This window comes from Hippocampus bargibanti, linkage group LG05, assembly GCF_051943395.1.
Source record: "Hippocampus bargibanti isolate YZ-2025 linkage group LG05, ASM5194339v1, whole genome shotgun sequence".
In the NCBI taxonomy this organism is placed as follows: domain Eukaryota; kingdom Metazoa; phylum Chordata; class Actinopteri; order Syngnathiformes; family Syngnathidae; genus Hippocampus; species Hippocampus bargibanti.
The window spans coordinates 11,574,331-11,592,478 of record NC_142738.1 but is presented as its reverse complement, the minus strand read 5'-3'; the positions used below and the strand labels follow the sequence as shown (position 1 = coordinate 11,592,478).

At 40.9% G+C, this 18,148-nt stretch overlaps 1 protein-coding gene and 1 pseudogene across 2 annotated transcripts; both read right to left on the bottom strand.

Annotated features, from left to right (window-relative positions):
• Positions 1 to 415: 415 nt before the first annotated feature.
• Positions 416 to 7,361, bottom strand: edc3 (enhancer of mRNA decapping 3 homolog (S. cerevisiae)). Its single transcript, XM_088996193.1, has 6 exons — positions 6,770 to 7,361; positions 6,130 to 6,347; positions 5,702 to 6,046; positions 5,460 to 5,613; positions 4,149 to 4,366; positions 416 to 2,074 (listed from the first exon to the last, which is right to left on the bottom strand). Exons 1-6 carry the CDS (start codon positions 6,931 to 6,933, stop codon positions 1,740 to 1,742), a joined length of 1,434 nt encoding a protein of 477 aa, XP_088852319.1. The 5' UTR covers positions 6,934 to 7,361; the 3' UTR covers positions 416 to 1,739.
• Positions 7,362 to 10,874: 3,513 nt separating this feature from the next.
• LOC148897935 (synaptotagmin-4-like) lies at positions 10,875 to 17,312 on the bottom strand (annotated as a pseudogene). Its single transcript, XR_016114933.1, has 6 exons — positions 17,162 to 17,312; positions 16,943 to 17,088; positions 16,549 to 16,910; positions 13,549 to 13,705; positions 12,286 to 12,446; positions 10,875 to 12,173 (listed from the first exon to the last, which is right to left on the bottom strand). The product of XR_016114933.1 is annotated as a synaptotagmin-4-like (transcript).
• Positions 17,313 to 18,148: the final 836 nt, after the last annotated feature.

Below are 18,148 nucleotides of genomic sequence, written 5' to 3'. Positions count from 1 at the left end.
TAATTTTAGAGGAGGCAAATCCCTGTTAAGGTCCAGAAACCAAGTGCACAGCTTGCTCTTGGAAAATTCATAATGTAATACATATTTATAAAGATCTATATATTTCCTCAGATTTATAGGTGGAGGTTTAATCTCCACTGAGTATGAGGGGGCACTTGTTGCTGGTCACTCACAGGGCAGAAAAAAAAGAACTTTCAAAGCTATAAACAACTTCAGAGTTCTCACTGCATGTAATTGAATGTGTGAGGAAGATTTGAGTACTGTTGAAAAGTACTATACGGGGACATTCACTTATGAAGTACAAGCACGAGAGTGTTTCCATCATCAATTACTGCCATGAGAAATGTAAAATGTTATGCGCATAGGTGCTTGAATGTCAGTTTATCATTTAAGAAAGATGAACAAAAAAGTTGCACAAAACAGTCCAACATGTTTAATTCTTTCAGTCTGCAGACATAACACTTTGGAAGAGTGACAAAAAGGTACTTGAGATGACATTTAAATGCAAAAAAAAATCTCTTCTTGAAACCAAAAAAATAGAACACAGCGGAAGGCTAAGTAAAAAAAAATAGAGTACAAACATTTCTGAACAGCTTCAACAAAGAAAAAAAGAATGGGACAAGAACAGCAGAATAAGTGTGAGAATCACAGTTCCACTGGGATGGAGGTAGGGGTGCATTCACAATCATTAATGCTGGCTGATGCATCATGCTAGTCTTGCCACATGTAATACAATGGGCCTCTGGAATGTTAAAAAGAGGGAAAAAAAAGACAATTCTGATGCAAATTTGAAACAAGAGCTTCTTAATGTTCATGTGTTACTACGCAGAATGTGGTCCCATCCCAAAATAGGGTGAGTCTATTTCCCTGTCCTCTGAAAAGGCCTCAAGCACGAACACAAACCTGAAATCTATTTCACAGCATTATGCATGAGCGCCGACTTCAAAAATCTCACGTCAGAAGTCTCGATCGAAGGTCTTCAATATGTGTTAAATCAGACTTTCATTGTTGTACAGCAATATCTCCGCTTTTTTGCCATTTCACTTTTACAATGCACTTTTTTTAAGCTTTAGCGATTGTTGTTCATCAAAACATGTTTAACTTTTTGGTTACACAAATAATGGTCCAAAAAGTGTGACCAATCAAGACAAATAATGGGAAAAACAATTGAAACTGGCAAATTAAAACGTTTAACCCGTCTTCGGTTGATACAAGAAAACATGTTATGTAATGCAGTATCATTGTACTGAAGCCCTTCGAATCACAGTCTATCTCAGCAAAGACCAAAAAAAAGGTCACATCAAGATTATCATCCTTCCAAGTCAGAGGCTGCCAGTTTCATTAAACTAATGCCTGTGACTAAGATGTAAGAAAACTTGTGCAATAACTCGATGGATGACATTGAAACTACAATGCCCAAGATTGTCCAACAAAATATAACACTACACTGTAAAGATGACAAATTCACTTTTTACAAAAGTATCTTCCCAATATTACATAGATAACACCTTGTATTTTACATATGTAGTTACTGCAGCCTGTCATGCTGTTCATATTTTAATGTAATAATCTCAAATTGAACAACTAATGAAGTGAAACGATGGTCTGCCAGAAAAACTGAGAGGTAACATTCCCATGTTGACACGTCAGCAACGGTGAGTAAAAACTGCACAACACTCGAAGCTCGGGAAAAATATAGCGCTAACAATGGTCAAAAGTTCCAAAAGTAGTCCATCCCATTAAGCCGAATGCAACGGGATGACAAATTTGCATCCAAACGGAGAGAGGTACTTGATGCCCACTTCCTGGAACACCTGGCGCGGGATGCCAATGTCGCACAGGTACACCCTGCCGGCCCCCTCTGCCAAGGAAAGGGGGAGGCAAAGGGAGAGGGACCACTTGGCCTCCACTGCCTGTCCCTGTCCACAAACGGGAGGATCCAAGCTGAGCACCGGTGCCCGGTTCTGGTTGGCCCATTCTGCAGCAGCTCTGTACCAAGGCTGATCCATCAGGAATGTGTTCTCATGGCAGTCGAGGCTGTTGATGATGAGATCCACGGGAGTATCTGGCAGGTCTGGAAGATTGAACAAGACGGGGATAGCGGACTGAGTCACACAAGTCTTTTCAGATATTCATTTTTGCCAAGGAAATTTCCTTTCTTATCATATCCAGGTGAGATGACCCACAACTACTTAGAGGTCAGTTAAAGGACAACCGACACCATGTTTTTTTTTGTTTCCTAACTGACATCAGAAAAATGTTTTATAGCATCTAATATTTTTAGTCAAATGCAAATCACCAATGAAAATGACTTAAAATGTCCCAAAACTACTTCAAAATGACCCCGGAAGTGGCGAGTTTCAGAAGGTCCCGCCCCCTTGTTCGTGACGTCACGCTAGGACATATTGCCTTGCTCTAGAATCAAAACAGTGGCTTCAGATTCGGAGAAGATGCTTTCTTGTTACTCATCCAGTTATGAATATGATTCAAATAGTTTTAAAGAGGAAAGCATAAATGTTTGCAATTGATTAAAGAAGTCCTTCCGTCTCATTTTGAGGCGTCTGGACTCCAATGTAGCGTCCCAGAAAATGCACAAGATGGTTCCCAAGCTCCGTTGGATATGGCCTGATTTGTCTGCTGGGATTTTGTGTCAACTAGTATCAAATAATAGTCTTGGTGCAACACACAACGATTCACCATCGTGTTATTTATGTGTTTTCCTTCTAATTTCACCATCAACACGGTTCAACACGAAGTTTTCAAACCAAACAAAGTACCCAAAATGCATTGTGTGTCGCTTTCTCGGTCAGTGATGATACCTACCGTGACGTCACGTCAGGCATCGTCATCAACAAGACTTCCTGAATATTCAGCGCAAGTCTTAAAACATAAAATATAGCTATGTGCCGTGGAATCTTTGTAAAATACGCTCAGTAGAAGTCATTTGAAGTGATTTTACAAATTATGGACACAACTTGTCCGTGGCGTCGGTTATCCTTTAAAGCAATATATAAACCAATATGTGTGTATTGCATTTGCCTTTTCTACAGCACCCCCACTTGCACCTCATATTACACCAGACCCATATAACTTAGGAAATAACTTTTTTTTTCTCATGAAAGAAGAGAGTCTCAGGTTTCTTACACTGCTTTCAATGTTTATGTTGTCCTAAAACTCAATATTCTGTGGGTCCTGGAATTTGAGTGAAAATGAAAAAACTGGTACTGGAGTGGACAAATTTTTGCACGTCTGGCAGTGACTGAGTTAATTATAACTGGACCAGGGATGAGAATGACAAATGAGAAAAAAGTCTGAAAGAAGGTGGGGGGCAGGGGGTGCACACGCACATATACTGTCTATCTATCTATATAATATATAATATAATTTCAACTGAAAATGTACCGAAGTGTATTGATGCTAACGTTAGCATGGGGCTTGTCATAGTGCCACTGACTTTCGACTGTTTCATCGATGGTATTGTTTTATTGCAAATTAGAATCTATCAAATTAAAACCTGTTCTCTCCACAAAGGCAAATCAACCTGATTTTTTTTTTTTTACTTGTCCGCTTTACCTGTTTCAACATCAACGGCCCCCAAGTCAAGATCATCCAATCAAAATGGCTCTTTCTGCCAACCGGCGTCAGTATCATCTAATCAAAATTGCGCTTTCCGCCAACACAAGCCAAAACAGGAAATGAACAGCAAAAGAAGTGATACTACATATTTAGTTTTATCTGGTCATTTGGTCTGAAAAAGTCGGAAATACGTCGATTGGCGGAAAATTCTCATCCTTGCTGGACTAAAACCAAGGCTTTTAGAGGGAAAACAAGATCTAAAACTAAATTAAAACAGTAATTTTTCAAAATAATAGTTCAAACAAAATAATGAATGAAAACCCCAAAACGATTGTCACTCTGGTTCATACTGCAGTCAAGCAATTCAATAATTCAGTCAGCTTCTCCATGGTTGTGGTCGCCATAGCAATGACATGTTTGGCACAATTTTAACACCAGAAATCCTTTCTGACACAACTCACAATCCATTCTAAAAAGATTTGATCGTGATGTAGTACAAACCATCGCTAGCACCACTGAAGCGAAGAAAGAGATAAGAAAAAAAAAGAAAAAAAAAAAAAAAGGATACTCACCTTTGATATTTGACACTAGCTTGCCGCTCGTCTTACTAAAGAGTGTGAACTCGCTAGTGACTGAGTCGAGCATCTTGACAAAGTTTGGAAGGAACAGGATGACCTCAACTTCGTGATTGGCCAGGTGACGACCGCAACTGATACCCTGTGCCCCCTGCACATGCGGACCACACAGTAGCGCCACTGTTGGACGCTGGTGGAGATTCTTTGGCGTGAACCTGAAAGAATAAAAATTCAAAACAAGATGATGTTTCCTATTTTTCTGCACGGAAATTAGTCATGGGCAAGTGACTACTATACCAAACCGGTCAGTTATCAAACAAAATTTGTAATAACAAAGTAAAAACGTTGCCAGCGCTGTATCGGCATCCAAGCATGAATAAACAAAACCCGAACAAATTCAGGAATGGCGCTCTACGTCACATTTTCAATTCCCGACTAAATCCGTGAATGGCAGTGAATGAGTTAAAGTTTATCTACTTTCGGTTAACAAGGTGCACTTCTTTTCCTTTCTGCTTTTCCCTTTAAAGGACAACCGACATCACTTTTTTGTTTCTTAACTGACATCAGAAAAACGTTTTATAGCATCCAAAATACCCAAAACATGCAGTATGATATTTTAACTCAAATGCAAAACACCAATAAAAATGACTTAGTGTCCAAAATCAGTCACTAAAGATTTTGGACACTTTAAGTCATTTTTATTGGTGTTTCGCATTTGAGTAAAAATATCATACTGCGTGTTTTGGGTATTTTAGATGTGCGAGAAAACGTTTTTCTGATGTCAGTTCTGTCCTCACTATACATTTTCGAGTTCTTTTCAAGATCTTATTTTTTGTCTTCAAATCTTTAAATGGCCTTGCTCCTCCTTACCTCTCCGAGCTCATCCACCCCTACACACCTTTCCCGCGCCTCAGTAGATGTGCCAAAAACTAAACGGAGGCTCAGAGGGGATCGAGCCTTTTCCGTTGCTGGTCCCACTCTCTGAAATGACCTGCCACTGAACATTCGGTAAAAACCTCAAACCTCAATTGTACTCTTTGCCATTCGACTCAGCATGATTCCGACTTGATCTTGGTTTTACTCCCTGGTGCTTTCTACTGTCTTTGTGACTGCTTTATTTCCTGTATATGATAGTTGTCCGTGTTAAGCGCTTTGTTCCAGCTTCAGCTGTTGTTAAAGCGCTATATAAATCAATATGTATTCATTGATATGTATTTGGTGGTTAAAGTGGTTCGTCTGTATAGATAACCCCTCTCCAAAACATAATTGTACGCAAGCTTCCTCTCATTAACTTTGTGTTCTATTTACCTGTTTGGCCCACCAAGCAGCGTGAGCGCCATCTGACTCGCGCACACACCAGTCATCTCAAGTCGCCGCTCCAAGGTGAGGCCGTAACGTTCTGCGACTGACAGCAAACGCTTGTGTAGTTCATAGGTGATGCTGGGTACAACCAGTCCAGAGTCTATATGGAAATAAAAGCAAGATTAAAAAAAAAAAATCAACCAATTTTCTATCCGCTTCCAATTTGTGGCATTGTGAAAAAAACATACCAGTGCAGTATTCTTTGGCCCCAGGTTGTGGTACTGTTATCTGTCTGTACACTATAGGTTTGCCTTCAATAATGTTCTCGTCATGACGATAGCGCGAGGGAGTGTGCTCGTGAGGTGTACCACGTGACCTCGCCCCATTACGACGCTCTGACGTGTCAATTTCTGAAAAAACGGCTGCTTTGTCAAAAAGGGCCAAGTTGCCCTCAAAATCAAAATCAGTGTCCAGGCCGTCATCCATGCCGTCCCCGAAGCACTCGTCGTCCCTTTGTTTCATCTGGCTGCTACCGTTTTTCACCCCATTCTTTTTGGGGGTGGCTTGGTTTGCACCTCGACTGCTTGATGACCCTGCGGCAGTGAGCAGATATAGATTATACAACGCATCAACAAACAATTAAGTCATAGAATTTCCAAAGAAAGTCAGAATTTACAGGAGTTGTGTCTTCGCCTGAAGCCCTTGGGGACATCTAGATGACGGTCTCCGTAGCTTTTGGAGCAATGTTGCAGTGAGTTGACGAGCTCTGCGGTTCGAGGATCGCCTTTTGGTACTGCGACGGGGGCACTGCTTGTCTTAGTGGACATTGAAGAGCGGTTCTGAGTGTTTCCATTCCTGATTTCTAATATCTTGAGGTCTTTTATGTCAATGGCACTGAAACAGAAAGGTAAAAAAAAAATAGATTATATCAGTGTGTGTGTGTGAGTCCACCACTGAATGATTGGTGAGAATGAGCACTGAACAAGCTTCTTGAGTTGCACGTGAACGATTTTTATGTTGCTCTTTATTGATGTTCCAAATAAAGGTAATTTCATCAGTTTTGTCCAGAGGCTTAACTTTGATGTTGATACTAGTGCAGTGTGTTCTACCGAAAACAAATTCCTTGCGTATTCTACATACTTGGAAATAAAGATTCTGATTAATATTTGTCGCAGGAAAATTACAACACTGGAATCTTTTTTTTTTTTTTTTTTACATCAATCTGCTTATTTTGGTCTAGCTTCGTGACAGCTTCAGCTGTTGTTAAAGCACATTCTTAGATCATACAGTGTCTTATTAGTCATCGCAAGCTTTACCTGAATGTGACCTCTGGGACTGGGCACTTGACTCCATTGTGAAAAGGTTGTCTGAGCGAGATAGTTTGGCAGGACTGATCCACTGATGACACCTCTCCTTGATAGACTCCCAATGTTGGTCCACAATTAATTGACACAAAACTACCTAGCCAATCCGCAGCCATGCCTATCAAATTTTACGTATAAGCACTTAAAAAGCAGCACAAAACAACACGAAAGAAATAAATCAGCGCAGTACGATACTGTAATCCAATACGCGATTCAATTGAAACACGTGCTTGATGTTCAATACGTCAACGGGAGGACTACAATCGGAGGATTCCGATTCCAGCTAAACGCCTAAGAGCTAAAGTTAGCACGAGCTACTATCTTCCTCCTTAGCGCGGCGGCGAGCGTTTAGCGTGACCACAATGGAAGGCCAAGTCACATGCTATCGTTTTAATTGTACCGGAACGCGTTCTTTGTCAAGCAATCGCACAAACGAACAGCAAAGTTGTGTGCTTCAACAGAATGAAATTACAAGTTTGAAAATTGTGAGCACAATGCACTCGTTGAATGGTACGCTTAAACTACTACTTTGCATCCGGGTGACTTCTTCCGGCGTCGTCTTCTTCTTGTAGTATTTAATGGCACTTGGCAATTAATACTTTAGTACATTACCGCCATCTCTTGGTTTACATTGTGAAATACATATTAATTCTCACCGACAGAATTACATCCATCTATCCATTTTTTGCGATTATGCTCACAAAGGTCACGGACGTGCTGGAGCCTGTCCTAGCTGTCGGCAGGGGACACCCTGAACCAGTCAACTCGCCCTAGAAAATAAATGCGACTTCAGACAGCATCATTTTTGCTTATAAATGTAACTGTTTGAAACTACTGTATATGTGGTTAAAGTCAATGTCTTGGCTGAAATATTTATCCCTATCAGGGCTCAGCCTTCATGCCAGTTTACCAGGAAGATGATAAAAATATGGAGCGTACAGATGACGCACCTGGACAAATCTCAATAATAATAATAATAATAATAATACATTTAATTTCTAAGCGCCTTTCAAAACTCTCAAGGACACTTTATAGTCACAGGACAAGATGACAAGGTTTTAAATGTATTAACAACCCTCTCTTTTCACTGAATGGATGTAATGTAAACATGTAATTTCTTTATCATGAAAACACCAATGTTACAGCCCACCGTCCAAACTGAGAGAGAAAAATATTAACATATTGTTAATCCTCGTCCTGGCATGACTCTGTCCTGGGATTACTCACATGAACTGACTGCAAGGTAGGATATTTAATCAATTTGGTATTAGCGTCTGTAGCAAATTAATGTCATTAATGGCACATTCCCAGCACACAGATCATCCGTTCTGCTCACACATATGGGCACTAATCCCAGCTCCTGCATGAATCAATAAAGCAGACAGTAATTTAGCAGGAGTGTCCACATTAACACATTTTATAATCACAGGTAAATGTCTCTCTGTTGGATAAATAATTAGATTGTAACATTTTGTTCAAATTATATGTGCAACATACAAAACTCAATCATGATTGACGTACACTTGCTTTATTTTTCCCAATTTTCCCTTTTTTTTATACAGAACCTGCATAGTTCTTAGTGTGAAAATATCTGCACAACCAAGATGGACGAGAATGGACTTCAACGTGTTTGACTATTTATAACTCAATAAACGAAGGAGAACGGCTCTAGCCCCTCAGGGCAGCTGTTCCCTATACTGGGCTCAAATAGCATTGTCCCCCCCTTGGCCCATGCTCTGACTCTGCACTTCACCTCCCATACCTTGCCCGCAGGAATAATGAGTCCCTTCTTCCCAACACACACAGGGTACTGGAGGAATGTCTGATCAGGGCCCAATTTCTGAAGCACAGAAATCAAGGTCTCTACTGTGCGTTCACTGACACTCATGGCTTCTTTCAGTATGGCTCCAATGTCCACCTGTTCATTATTCTCTTTGATCATTTCTGCAACCACATTGCTTCCTAAGAGAGGACAGTTCACACAACTCGTACTGATTAGTATGGGCACTTGTATGTCAGCATGTCCATGGCTTCCACTCCGTATCTGCAACCCCACATTTACGCATCCATCAAAGGGAACCGCTGTGCCATTCGCTGCAGATACCACAAACGGTTGGTCCGGAAATAGGGATGAAAGTGGCTGAATGGTTACGTTGGGCAGTGCTTCCTCTACCCACGCCCTACTCACCACGGTCACTTGAGACCCTGAGTCAAGCAGCATTTGGAGTGGGACCCCATTGAGTGCACATGAGACCATACATCGCTTGCCAATTAGTTGTGCTACATGTTTTTTTGATGTTGACTGACACTGCGTCGTCAGACTTATGGATGTTACTGGTTCAACCAAGTTGATTTGTACTGGAGGCTTATCATTGGCATTGATCACTGGAAGCCTCACTCCAGTGATCTTTCCCCGTTTCCCAGTGCCATTCTTCGCAGACAGCCCACACCTCTATGTCCTTCCTGACCACAAATGAAACAGTGAGGGCAGCTCTTAATGTTCTTCCGCACACAGGCCTGACACCTGCCCCTAGTCTCATTCGTTGGTGTCGAGTCAGGGACGGACCTGGATCTACCTGAGGCGCCGATTCTGTAGGTTTAACAACTTGGGCAAAGTGTTTGGTCAGTGCGGTCACTTGTGCAGTCAGCTCGAGAATGGCAGCACGGTTAGCCTGTAATTCAGAGTCAACTTTGGTCTGGTTAATCTGGTCTGTTTGATTAGTTTGAGCAGCATGGACATTCACACATCGATTTTTAATCACAGTACTGAGGCGTTTCACCCTCTCAGCCTCTTCACTTGTGGACTTGGTAAGTTGTTCTAACAGGACATCATCACGAACCTGTAAATCGGTAAGGAATGGTTTGAGATCACATCTGACATGATAATTCTTCTCATTTAGCCCTTGATAGAGTGTGTACAGAAATGTACCTTGGACAAGTTTTTGATCGTAACCAAAATCTGCACCTGGTTGTTGTGACTCAAACATAATTCTTTGCTTCAAACCCATCAGTCTATATAAAAATTGCTGTGGGGACTCACTGTCTCACTGCTGAGCGGTACTGAGTTCGTTGAAGAGCTCAGAGCTGCTCTTATCTCTGATATGTGATCGAAAAATTGTTTTTAACTGTGACATTGTAAGACCCTCTGTATCACTTAGCATGTCTCGGAATGTTCCAGGTTTAGTTATCTTCGACACAGTGCGGATAACCTCAGACTCGCTAAACCCTTCTTGTAGTCCCTCATCCATTTGTCTACACAGGCTACGGTATGACAGTTCAGACCCGGTGTCAGAAATCTGACCACCATAAATTTTGAACTCCCTCCGTGGAAACAGAGCAGCTACATCTGTGTACTTCACCACCTGCTCCCCCATACCGGAGGATAAGCCGGCATGTTCAGGAGGAGCACCACCCGAACTGTTGGCGATGATCCTGAATGGCGATGGAGTGGTGACGTTCCTGACCGGTGTGGGGATGTCTCTCGGTGGAAGAGGTGTGACCTCAACGCCTCCTCTCAGGTCAGCTCCTTCCCCAGTAGGTTCCTCCGGGACATCTAGGAGCTCGCTGATCATGTCATCGAGGTGAAGGAGTTGAGACATGCCTTCATCTTCTATGTGTCTTAATTTGTCACCTCTGACGTAGTCAATAATCACATCAAACAGTTCTGGTTCACTAAGGCTCGCAAGGTCCTCAGTATCACTCTCATCCACTGCGCTGGCAACAGTTAGTAGCTGATTGACATTCAAAGCTAATAGTCTCTTTTGGATCTTGAAAATCAATACCCGTCGTGGAGTTGTGGGAGCCATCGTTAGCCCCTGAAGCCTCTACTCTCTGGAGAATGGACAGCACTACAGTCTTCCCTGAAGCTTTAGGCACAGGTTCTCTTCGTAGCAGCTCCCACTCTGCCCAGTATCCCGGACGAGCCCCCAATTGTAACCGGCCTCAGGCCTAGGGGATACCTGAGTCGGTCCAAACGCATCACAGGCAGGTAGCACTGTGAACGACGAGGAAAGACGACACGAGACAACCGTGTTAATCAGCTTCACACAACGGCATTTATGACCATTTACTCATCAAAACATCAATTCAGTAATTTCAATATCAGAATACATTCATGTGTAGATCTATACATTCAACATCTATACATTGTATATATCCTCCACATTCGCACATGCTTATGCACGTCTGCCAGCTCGTGTGTGTTGTACTGGGAACTACAATTGACATCCAAAAATCCAAATTCATCAAAGCCACAAAATATTCATCAAAGCCACAAAACAAGGTTTCATATATAGCATCGCCCAATAAGTCCCCAATTACTTTAACATCTTGAGAATGTCTAACACTTATTATTTTGAATACCTGTGAACGACGAGGAAAGACGACACGAGACAACCGTGTTAATCAGCTTCACACAACGGCATTTATGACAACTGCGCATGCGTGAGCTGAGCCTACATCGCCTTCCTCTGTTCCATTCACAGGCGCGTAGCGCCCTCTCCTGACTTGGTAGTCTAATCGACTAACATACAATAACAGAGGTCGTTTCTAACCCCCTACAGTTAATTCTCGACAAAGCCAGTTTTAAAATGGCGTTCACACTTGTGCAACCACATTTATGTTACTTCCGGGTTGAGTGAACGCTGGCGCGTGTGGCTGCCGCTGCTCACCCACAGAAAAAATATCCTGTGACTGTAAAGTGTCCTTGAGAGTTTTGAAAGGCGCTTATCAATAAAATGTATTATTATTATTATTATTTTAGATATAGAGAAAATAGAGAGATGTTTTTCTTTATCATGAATTACAAACACATGCATTTGAACAGGGTTATGTGGATTTTTTTAATCTATTGAACACCATTCCCACAGCTCCAGAAATGTATTATGAATATTCAAATATAATCCAAGTATATAACTGTTGAAGTTTGCACGTTTCATTACATGAATTAAAAAGACAGACACAAATTTTGATTTCTCTTTTCTGTTTGACATCATTGTTGTATTTAAATTCATTTTCCGTGGCTGCATGCACATTGTCAACAACGTGTTTATTCATTCATTTGTTGTATTTTAACACAATGTGCTTAGACATCAAAATAAGGAGTTTTGTTTCGAAGGTGCGGACAAATCATGGCAAAAGTGACCTATTTGCATTTAGTATATTGGATGGACATGAGGTACAATATATTTCGCCCGGTTTTATGTTTCTATGGAAGTTCCGGTTGAACCATGTTGAGCCATCGTGACTGCTCCCCTTGCAGGCTGAACGTGTCCCTCCAGTGAGCGCGTCCCGCATCAGCAGCCTCAGGGCCGATTAGGACTCGACTGAGGGATTGGCACTGCGACCGAGCGTGACTCTTACGAAGGAAAGGAGGATATTAAATCCATTCAGTGGCCATTTGAAATATAAAGGACTGATAGTAGAAGGTACATTGTAGTAGGGTAAGAGTGTGGAAAAATTAATCTTACTTGCATGATCCTAAACTCCAACATGAGCGGTAATTAACAAATGACTCCTGGTGGGAGGTCAAACAGGAAATAGGAGTTCCACACAGCAAATGAGGCTCCTTTTGTTTCTCTGTTGCTGATCGCGAGTCCCTCGTGATGCAGCTTGATCCGCACCTTGTAGTCTGGACACAAACACTGATTAGCAACAATGGGGGAAGTGAGGCGGGGATAATAACATGATAACTTGCGCTCTCACGTTTGCTGCTTATGCATTCGTCGACGAGCATTTGTTTTTCAAATCCCCTCCAAAATAAAAGCTTGGCTTTTTTGTCATACATTTTTTAAGCATTATTGGTTTCATAATTTGAATGATGCTTGGAAGCGTAAATAAATACATTGCAGTGATGATAATTTATAATAATAATACATTTCATTTATAAGCGCCTTTCAAAACTCTCATGGACACTTTACAGTCACAGTATATTTTTTTCTGCGGGTGAGCAGCGGCAGCCACACACGCAAGCGTTCACTCAACCCGGAAGTAACATAAAGTTAAAAAAAAACTAAATAACAAATAATATGACAACACAAAGACAATTTGTTCTACGTTGATGGGTTAAAAATTATGATAAAATCGTTCTAACATACATATTTCTTTTATTTGTGTGATTTTAACACAAAATTATTTGGAGTGATTCAACAAAAATAATACCAATTTTTTATACGTACAATACTTGTGCCCAATATCCCGTTTTGTTGTGTAAATATCCATTAGACTGACATCTACAGGTCTTTTTTGTGTGATTTTTAACACAAACTTATTCAGAGTGATCCCACAAAAATAATACCCATTTTTTTATACGTACAACAGTTATGCTCAGGCTCCTGTTTTGTAGACCGACATCTACAGGCTTGACCTCTTCTAATCAGAATGACATGCCATCCTGTCCAGGAAATTGAGATGATAATGCATGGCTGCTCACTCCCCTGAACATATTGCTCAGACAACCTAATGCAAATAAAGATTAAAGGTACCAGAGAGATTGAAACACTTTACCATGAGGATTGTGACTAGTAAAGGATTAAAGCACAATGTCATTTAAAAGAGATGATCTCCCACTTCATTTGGGCCCTGTAAAACATCTCATAATCCCCTTAACATTAAGAACAGAAGATATTTTCCTTCACCCTGACGCAAGGTTATCCCTTACCACTGCGGTTTATATAACGTCTCAACGCATGATGTCAGGAGGTGTCAAGTTCAAATAGGCAAAAAGGTTCTACCTGGTGCGGTTGATGTGTGAATGAGGTTCTCCAGGTTGTCGGCCTTCAGGACGGCCACCTTGATACGATGTGTGTCAGGGTTATAATGCAACAGGATGAAGATCTGTGGAGGACCGCTAAGCCCCTTACACATCTGTACATTGTGGTAGATTGCTTTCTGCGGAGAAGGAAATGTAACATTTTTTCAAACATAAAAATAGAAATTGCAGAAGATGGAGGACACTGATTCACTGTGGCCACCCCTTGAAGGGAAAAGCCAAAAGAAAAAGAAGTTAATATTTTCTATTTTAATATATATAATATAAGGTGTGGTGTTTTCTCCATTATTATGAGCTCAGAAATCAGGGTTTTATCAGAATTTATCACAATACAATACTGAATATAATTTTCAGAGATTACTAATCTTCTTTTTTTTAAACGTTTATGTTCCTTAGGGGTTTTCATGGAATATTTTGGCCTTATTTTTTTCAGAAACAAACACATTTTGTGTTTCTTCAGTCACTAAATATTAAAATAAGGAAAAATGGAAAACCATGTTTTCCGATGTAAAGCGCACCCAAAAGCCTTCATTTTCTTCAAAAGATGACCGTGCACCTCATATGTGAAGTAATATTGAGCCACAACAGGTCTGGCAACTACTGTCAGCTGTTACGCCTCCATTTCCCCCTGTACTGTAGCGCCTTATAATGTGGTGTGCCTTATATTTGGAAAACATTTAGATATTTATATTTTATATTTGTAAAACGTTTTTCATGCATTGAAGGTGTGCCTTGTACTCCGGTGCACCTTATCTATGGAAAAGGTTTAAAAATACACCATTCATTGGGGGTGCATTTTATACTCCGATGCGCCTAATACACCGGAAAATCCGGTAACTTGATTTTTTTCTTTTCCATACTCAAAATATATAGTGAGAGCAATCTCATATCTTCTGTGGCGTCTCCTGGCTTTTTACAAACCAGCAATATGGTACATTAACATCATCGACTGACGTTCAGACGTAAAGAAGCCAATGTCAATTGATGGTAGAGGAATTTCATTATGTTTGCCTGTGTTTATTGTCCCAAATTTTCTCCAATCTTCAGATGAACTCATTCACTGCGAGACGTGCAAAAATGTGTCCACTCCGGTGCAAGGGTTTTTGTCATTGTCACTCAAATTCGAGGACCGACAGAATATTGAGTTTTAGGACGACATAAATATTCAATGTGGCGTAAGAAACCATACACTCTCTTCTTTCATCAGAAAAAAAGTGTTAAGTCGTAAATTATATGGGTCTGGAGTTATATGAGCTTGAAATTAGGGCAGCTGTCCAAAATACACTGCAATACATACATATTGGTTTATATAGCGCTTTAAAGGACAACCGACGTCACTTTTTTGTTTTTTAACTGACACCAGAAAAACGTTTTCTAGCATCTAAAATACCCAAAACACGCAATATGATATTTTTATTCAAATGCAAAACACCAGTAAAAATGACTTAAAGTGTCCAAAATCTGCAAAAAAATTGAGCTGCGAATTGGGCATTTTCAGAAAGTCCCGCCCTCAGTTCGTGACGTCACGCCAAGACGTCTTGCATTGCTAGTGAATCAAAACAATGGCTTCCGATTCGGAGAATATGCTTTCTTGTTACACATCCAGTTGTGAATATGATTCAAATAGTTCTGAAGAGGAAAGCATACATGTTTGCAATCGATTAAAGAATTTATTTGTGCCATTTTGAGGCAACATTGGGGGAAAATCTCTCACCCAAAGAAAGAGGCACAAAATGGCGACCTCCTGTGGCCACCTCCGTTTCCACAGGCTGATAAATTCCTTATATGGTGCTTGGACGGCCTCTTCTGGCCTTCTGGCGGCTTTTGGGTGCAACACGAGGTCCTCAGACCAAACAAGTACAGAAAAATACATTGACGTGATGGAAGGACCGCTACAATGCGTCTTTTTTACGGTAAAGGGCGGTCCTTTAGTGACGTCACGTACGGACTCGTCACCAACTCGTTTTAAGACTCGCGAGTCTTAAAACGTAAAATATAGCTAGCTATATGCGGTGGAATCTTTGTAAAAATACGCCCAGTAGAAGTCATTTAAAGCCATTTTACAAATTATGGACACAACTTGTCCGGAGACGTCGGTTGTCCTTTAACAACAGCTGAAGCTGGAACAAAGCGCTAACATGGAAAAAGGGAAATGCCGCCCCCTTCTGGAAGGGAAAACATTGCCAGAGGTCATAGCCAGCGCTTTATCGGCACCCAAAAAATAAAAAATACACAAACAAATTCGGAATTGCACTCTGTCATATTTTCAATTCCCGAATAAATTTGTAGGAAAAAAACAGATGAAGAATGGCTCTAAAGTGCATAAAAAAGTCATATAGTTGTGAAAAACGGGACAGTTCAATTCTATTTAGGAATGTATAACGTGTACGTATTCCGGGTGGAATGAATTTGTAATGAGGGCAACGTCGTGGTCCCCGTATTTTCTCAGAAATTGAAGTACTGTAGTTTATTTTGTCCACTGGGCTCCAGAGGCTATACTATTATCGACCGCCCCCTTCAAGGTGAAGCATTATTTTACGTTAAGTACTCTGCTATATCCTACTTGAAAAATGCGAAAACTACACAAAACTACACGGAATATAAGACTTTTGTACTGAAAAGGTTTTTGTCCTCCCAGCATTCGTAACATCGATTCTCTTCCCACCTTCAAGTCCCATCTCAAAACCCATCTCTTTAAAATTGCATTTTCTGTGTAGTTCTCTCTCTAGTTTCTATTTGTAATTGTATTTTATTTATTGCATTGTATCATAGAATCAGAATCAGAATCATCTTTATTGCCAAGTATGTAGAACACACAAGGAATTTGTTTCCGGTAATTTGTGATTGTATTTTATTTATTATAGTACCTATGCTTGTCTGTGACTGTAAAGTGTCATTGAGAGCTTTGAAAGACGCTTAAAATGTAATGTATTATTATTATTATTATTATTGAACCTACAACCTTTTTGGACATCCATTTGTTTGAAAGGAGCTTTTTGGTGACGTCAATCTCTTGGCTTGCATTCCAGTCTCTTCCTCCACATTCATCCTGGACTTCCCCCAATGCATCGGTGGTTAGTCCTTGTGCATCCTGAGTGTACATGACTATTCTTAGGGTGCATCTTTGGAGCTCCTCTGCAGAGTTTACATTGAAAACCAAGACTCGCTTAAGGTCGCTGCGGATTGGCGTTTGCACGAAATCAGAATGGAGGGGTGGAAGGCAGGCCCGTACCGTCACATCATCCAAGTTGTGATGTGACTCTGTGAGACCGAGGATGGTGATTGTCTATCTGGTGAAAAGAGCATCGTAAAATTGAGATGAGGTGTTGTCAGCGTTGAGTCCATGCTCCATGGTGCTCCATGGTCACAGATTCAATCGATGTCACACTCGGATCGTCTTCATCAAAACAAATGCGACTCTGCCACCAGCATAGAACACATCCCAGGAGCAAACATAGACAGAAAGTGATCAGTCCAACCAGAAGGAGAACATGAAGGTGAACTGTAAACAGACAAAGAACAAATGTTTTGGGATAAAAGATGACCAAATGTGTTTAGAAGCTTCTTGGCTTTACCTTCAAGTTGTTTCGTAAAGAGCACCTGTAGAAGAAGCCAGAAGAAGAGGATGACCATGATGACCTCGATCATACCCTTACAAAAAACACAACACCACAGATTGCCACAGAAGCTGGTCCGGACACTCCTCGTCGGTATAAGGACGAGGAGTTCTTATACTCCTCGTTCTTAAACCCCCCCCCCCCCCCCTCCCACGGATTCGTCCTCCAACAGCTCCCATCAAAGCATCTTGATTGTTTGAGTCAACACAACAGGTTTGTGGAAAAGTGAAGATAAAGCGAAACAAAAGTCACACATCCCAATTCTATACAGTTTAAGGCTTCCGTGGAAATAAAAACACACACAAAAAAAAAGATTTTCATAGTTGGTCCTGATCAAACTAGGCCAGTGAATTCCTCACCAAAAGTGGCTAAGCCAGTACGTATTATTGCGATCCAGAGGGTGGGGTCTATGGGCGGTGACCTCCATCTCATAATGCCTCTCTCATATCGCCTTTATGCTTCTTTGCTAGCTGACACCGTACCAGCTGTCGGCCCACAAGCATCACCGCATAATAACCTATCCTGGCAATAAATCCCACAATCCATCCCCGTGACCTCATCCCCACCGCCCGTGAAATTTTTGCTGCCGGATTTGTTTTTTTTTTTTATATTAAGCTTTGCCTTTGCCACACGGGGGCGATATCATACAGACATACTGTACTGAGATTCAGAGATTGCATCAAGTCTTCTGTAAACTGCAGTGAGGGTCGTGTTTTTTTGTGTGCAGAAAATAAAGTAAATGTGCCCTTGTATGGTGTTAAATTGTCTACATGTGTTACTGCACTGTTGTCGGGATCCATCTGAGATGGCATTTATTCAGCAACGTTATGTGATGGTTTTGAATTTGCTGCTGGGAATTGTGAATTTCCTCATTTTGAGACAAATAAAGGTTGTGTAATATAATCCAATGTAATCTAAATGTCTACATTTCTTCTTTTTTGTTAA

What these genes read in the sequence shown, in the direction of transcription:
- edc3 (XM_088996193.1), bottom strand. Translation starts at nt 6,933, where the DNA reads ATGGCTGCGGATTGGCTAGGTAGTTTTGTGTCAATTAATTGTGGACCA. An exon ending in GGCCAAAGAATACTGCACTG is followed by an intron (nt 5,614 to 5,701) that starts GTATGTTTTTTT and finishes ATTTCCATATAG; the next exon opens with ACTCTGGACTGGTTGTACCC. An exon ending in CTGCTTGGTGGGCCAAACAG is followed by an intron (nt 4,367 to 5,459) that starts GTAAATAGAACA and finishes TTATTCTTTCAG; the next exon opens with GTTCACGCCAAAGAATCTCC.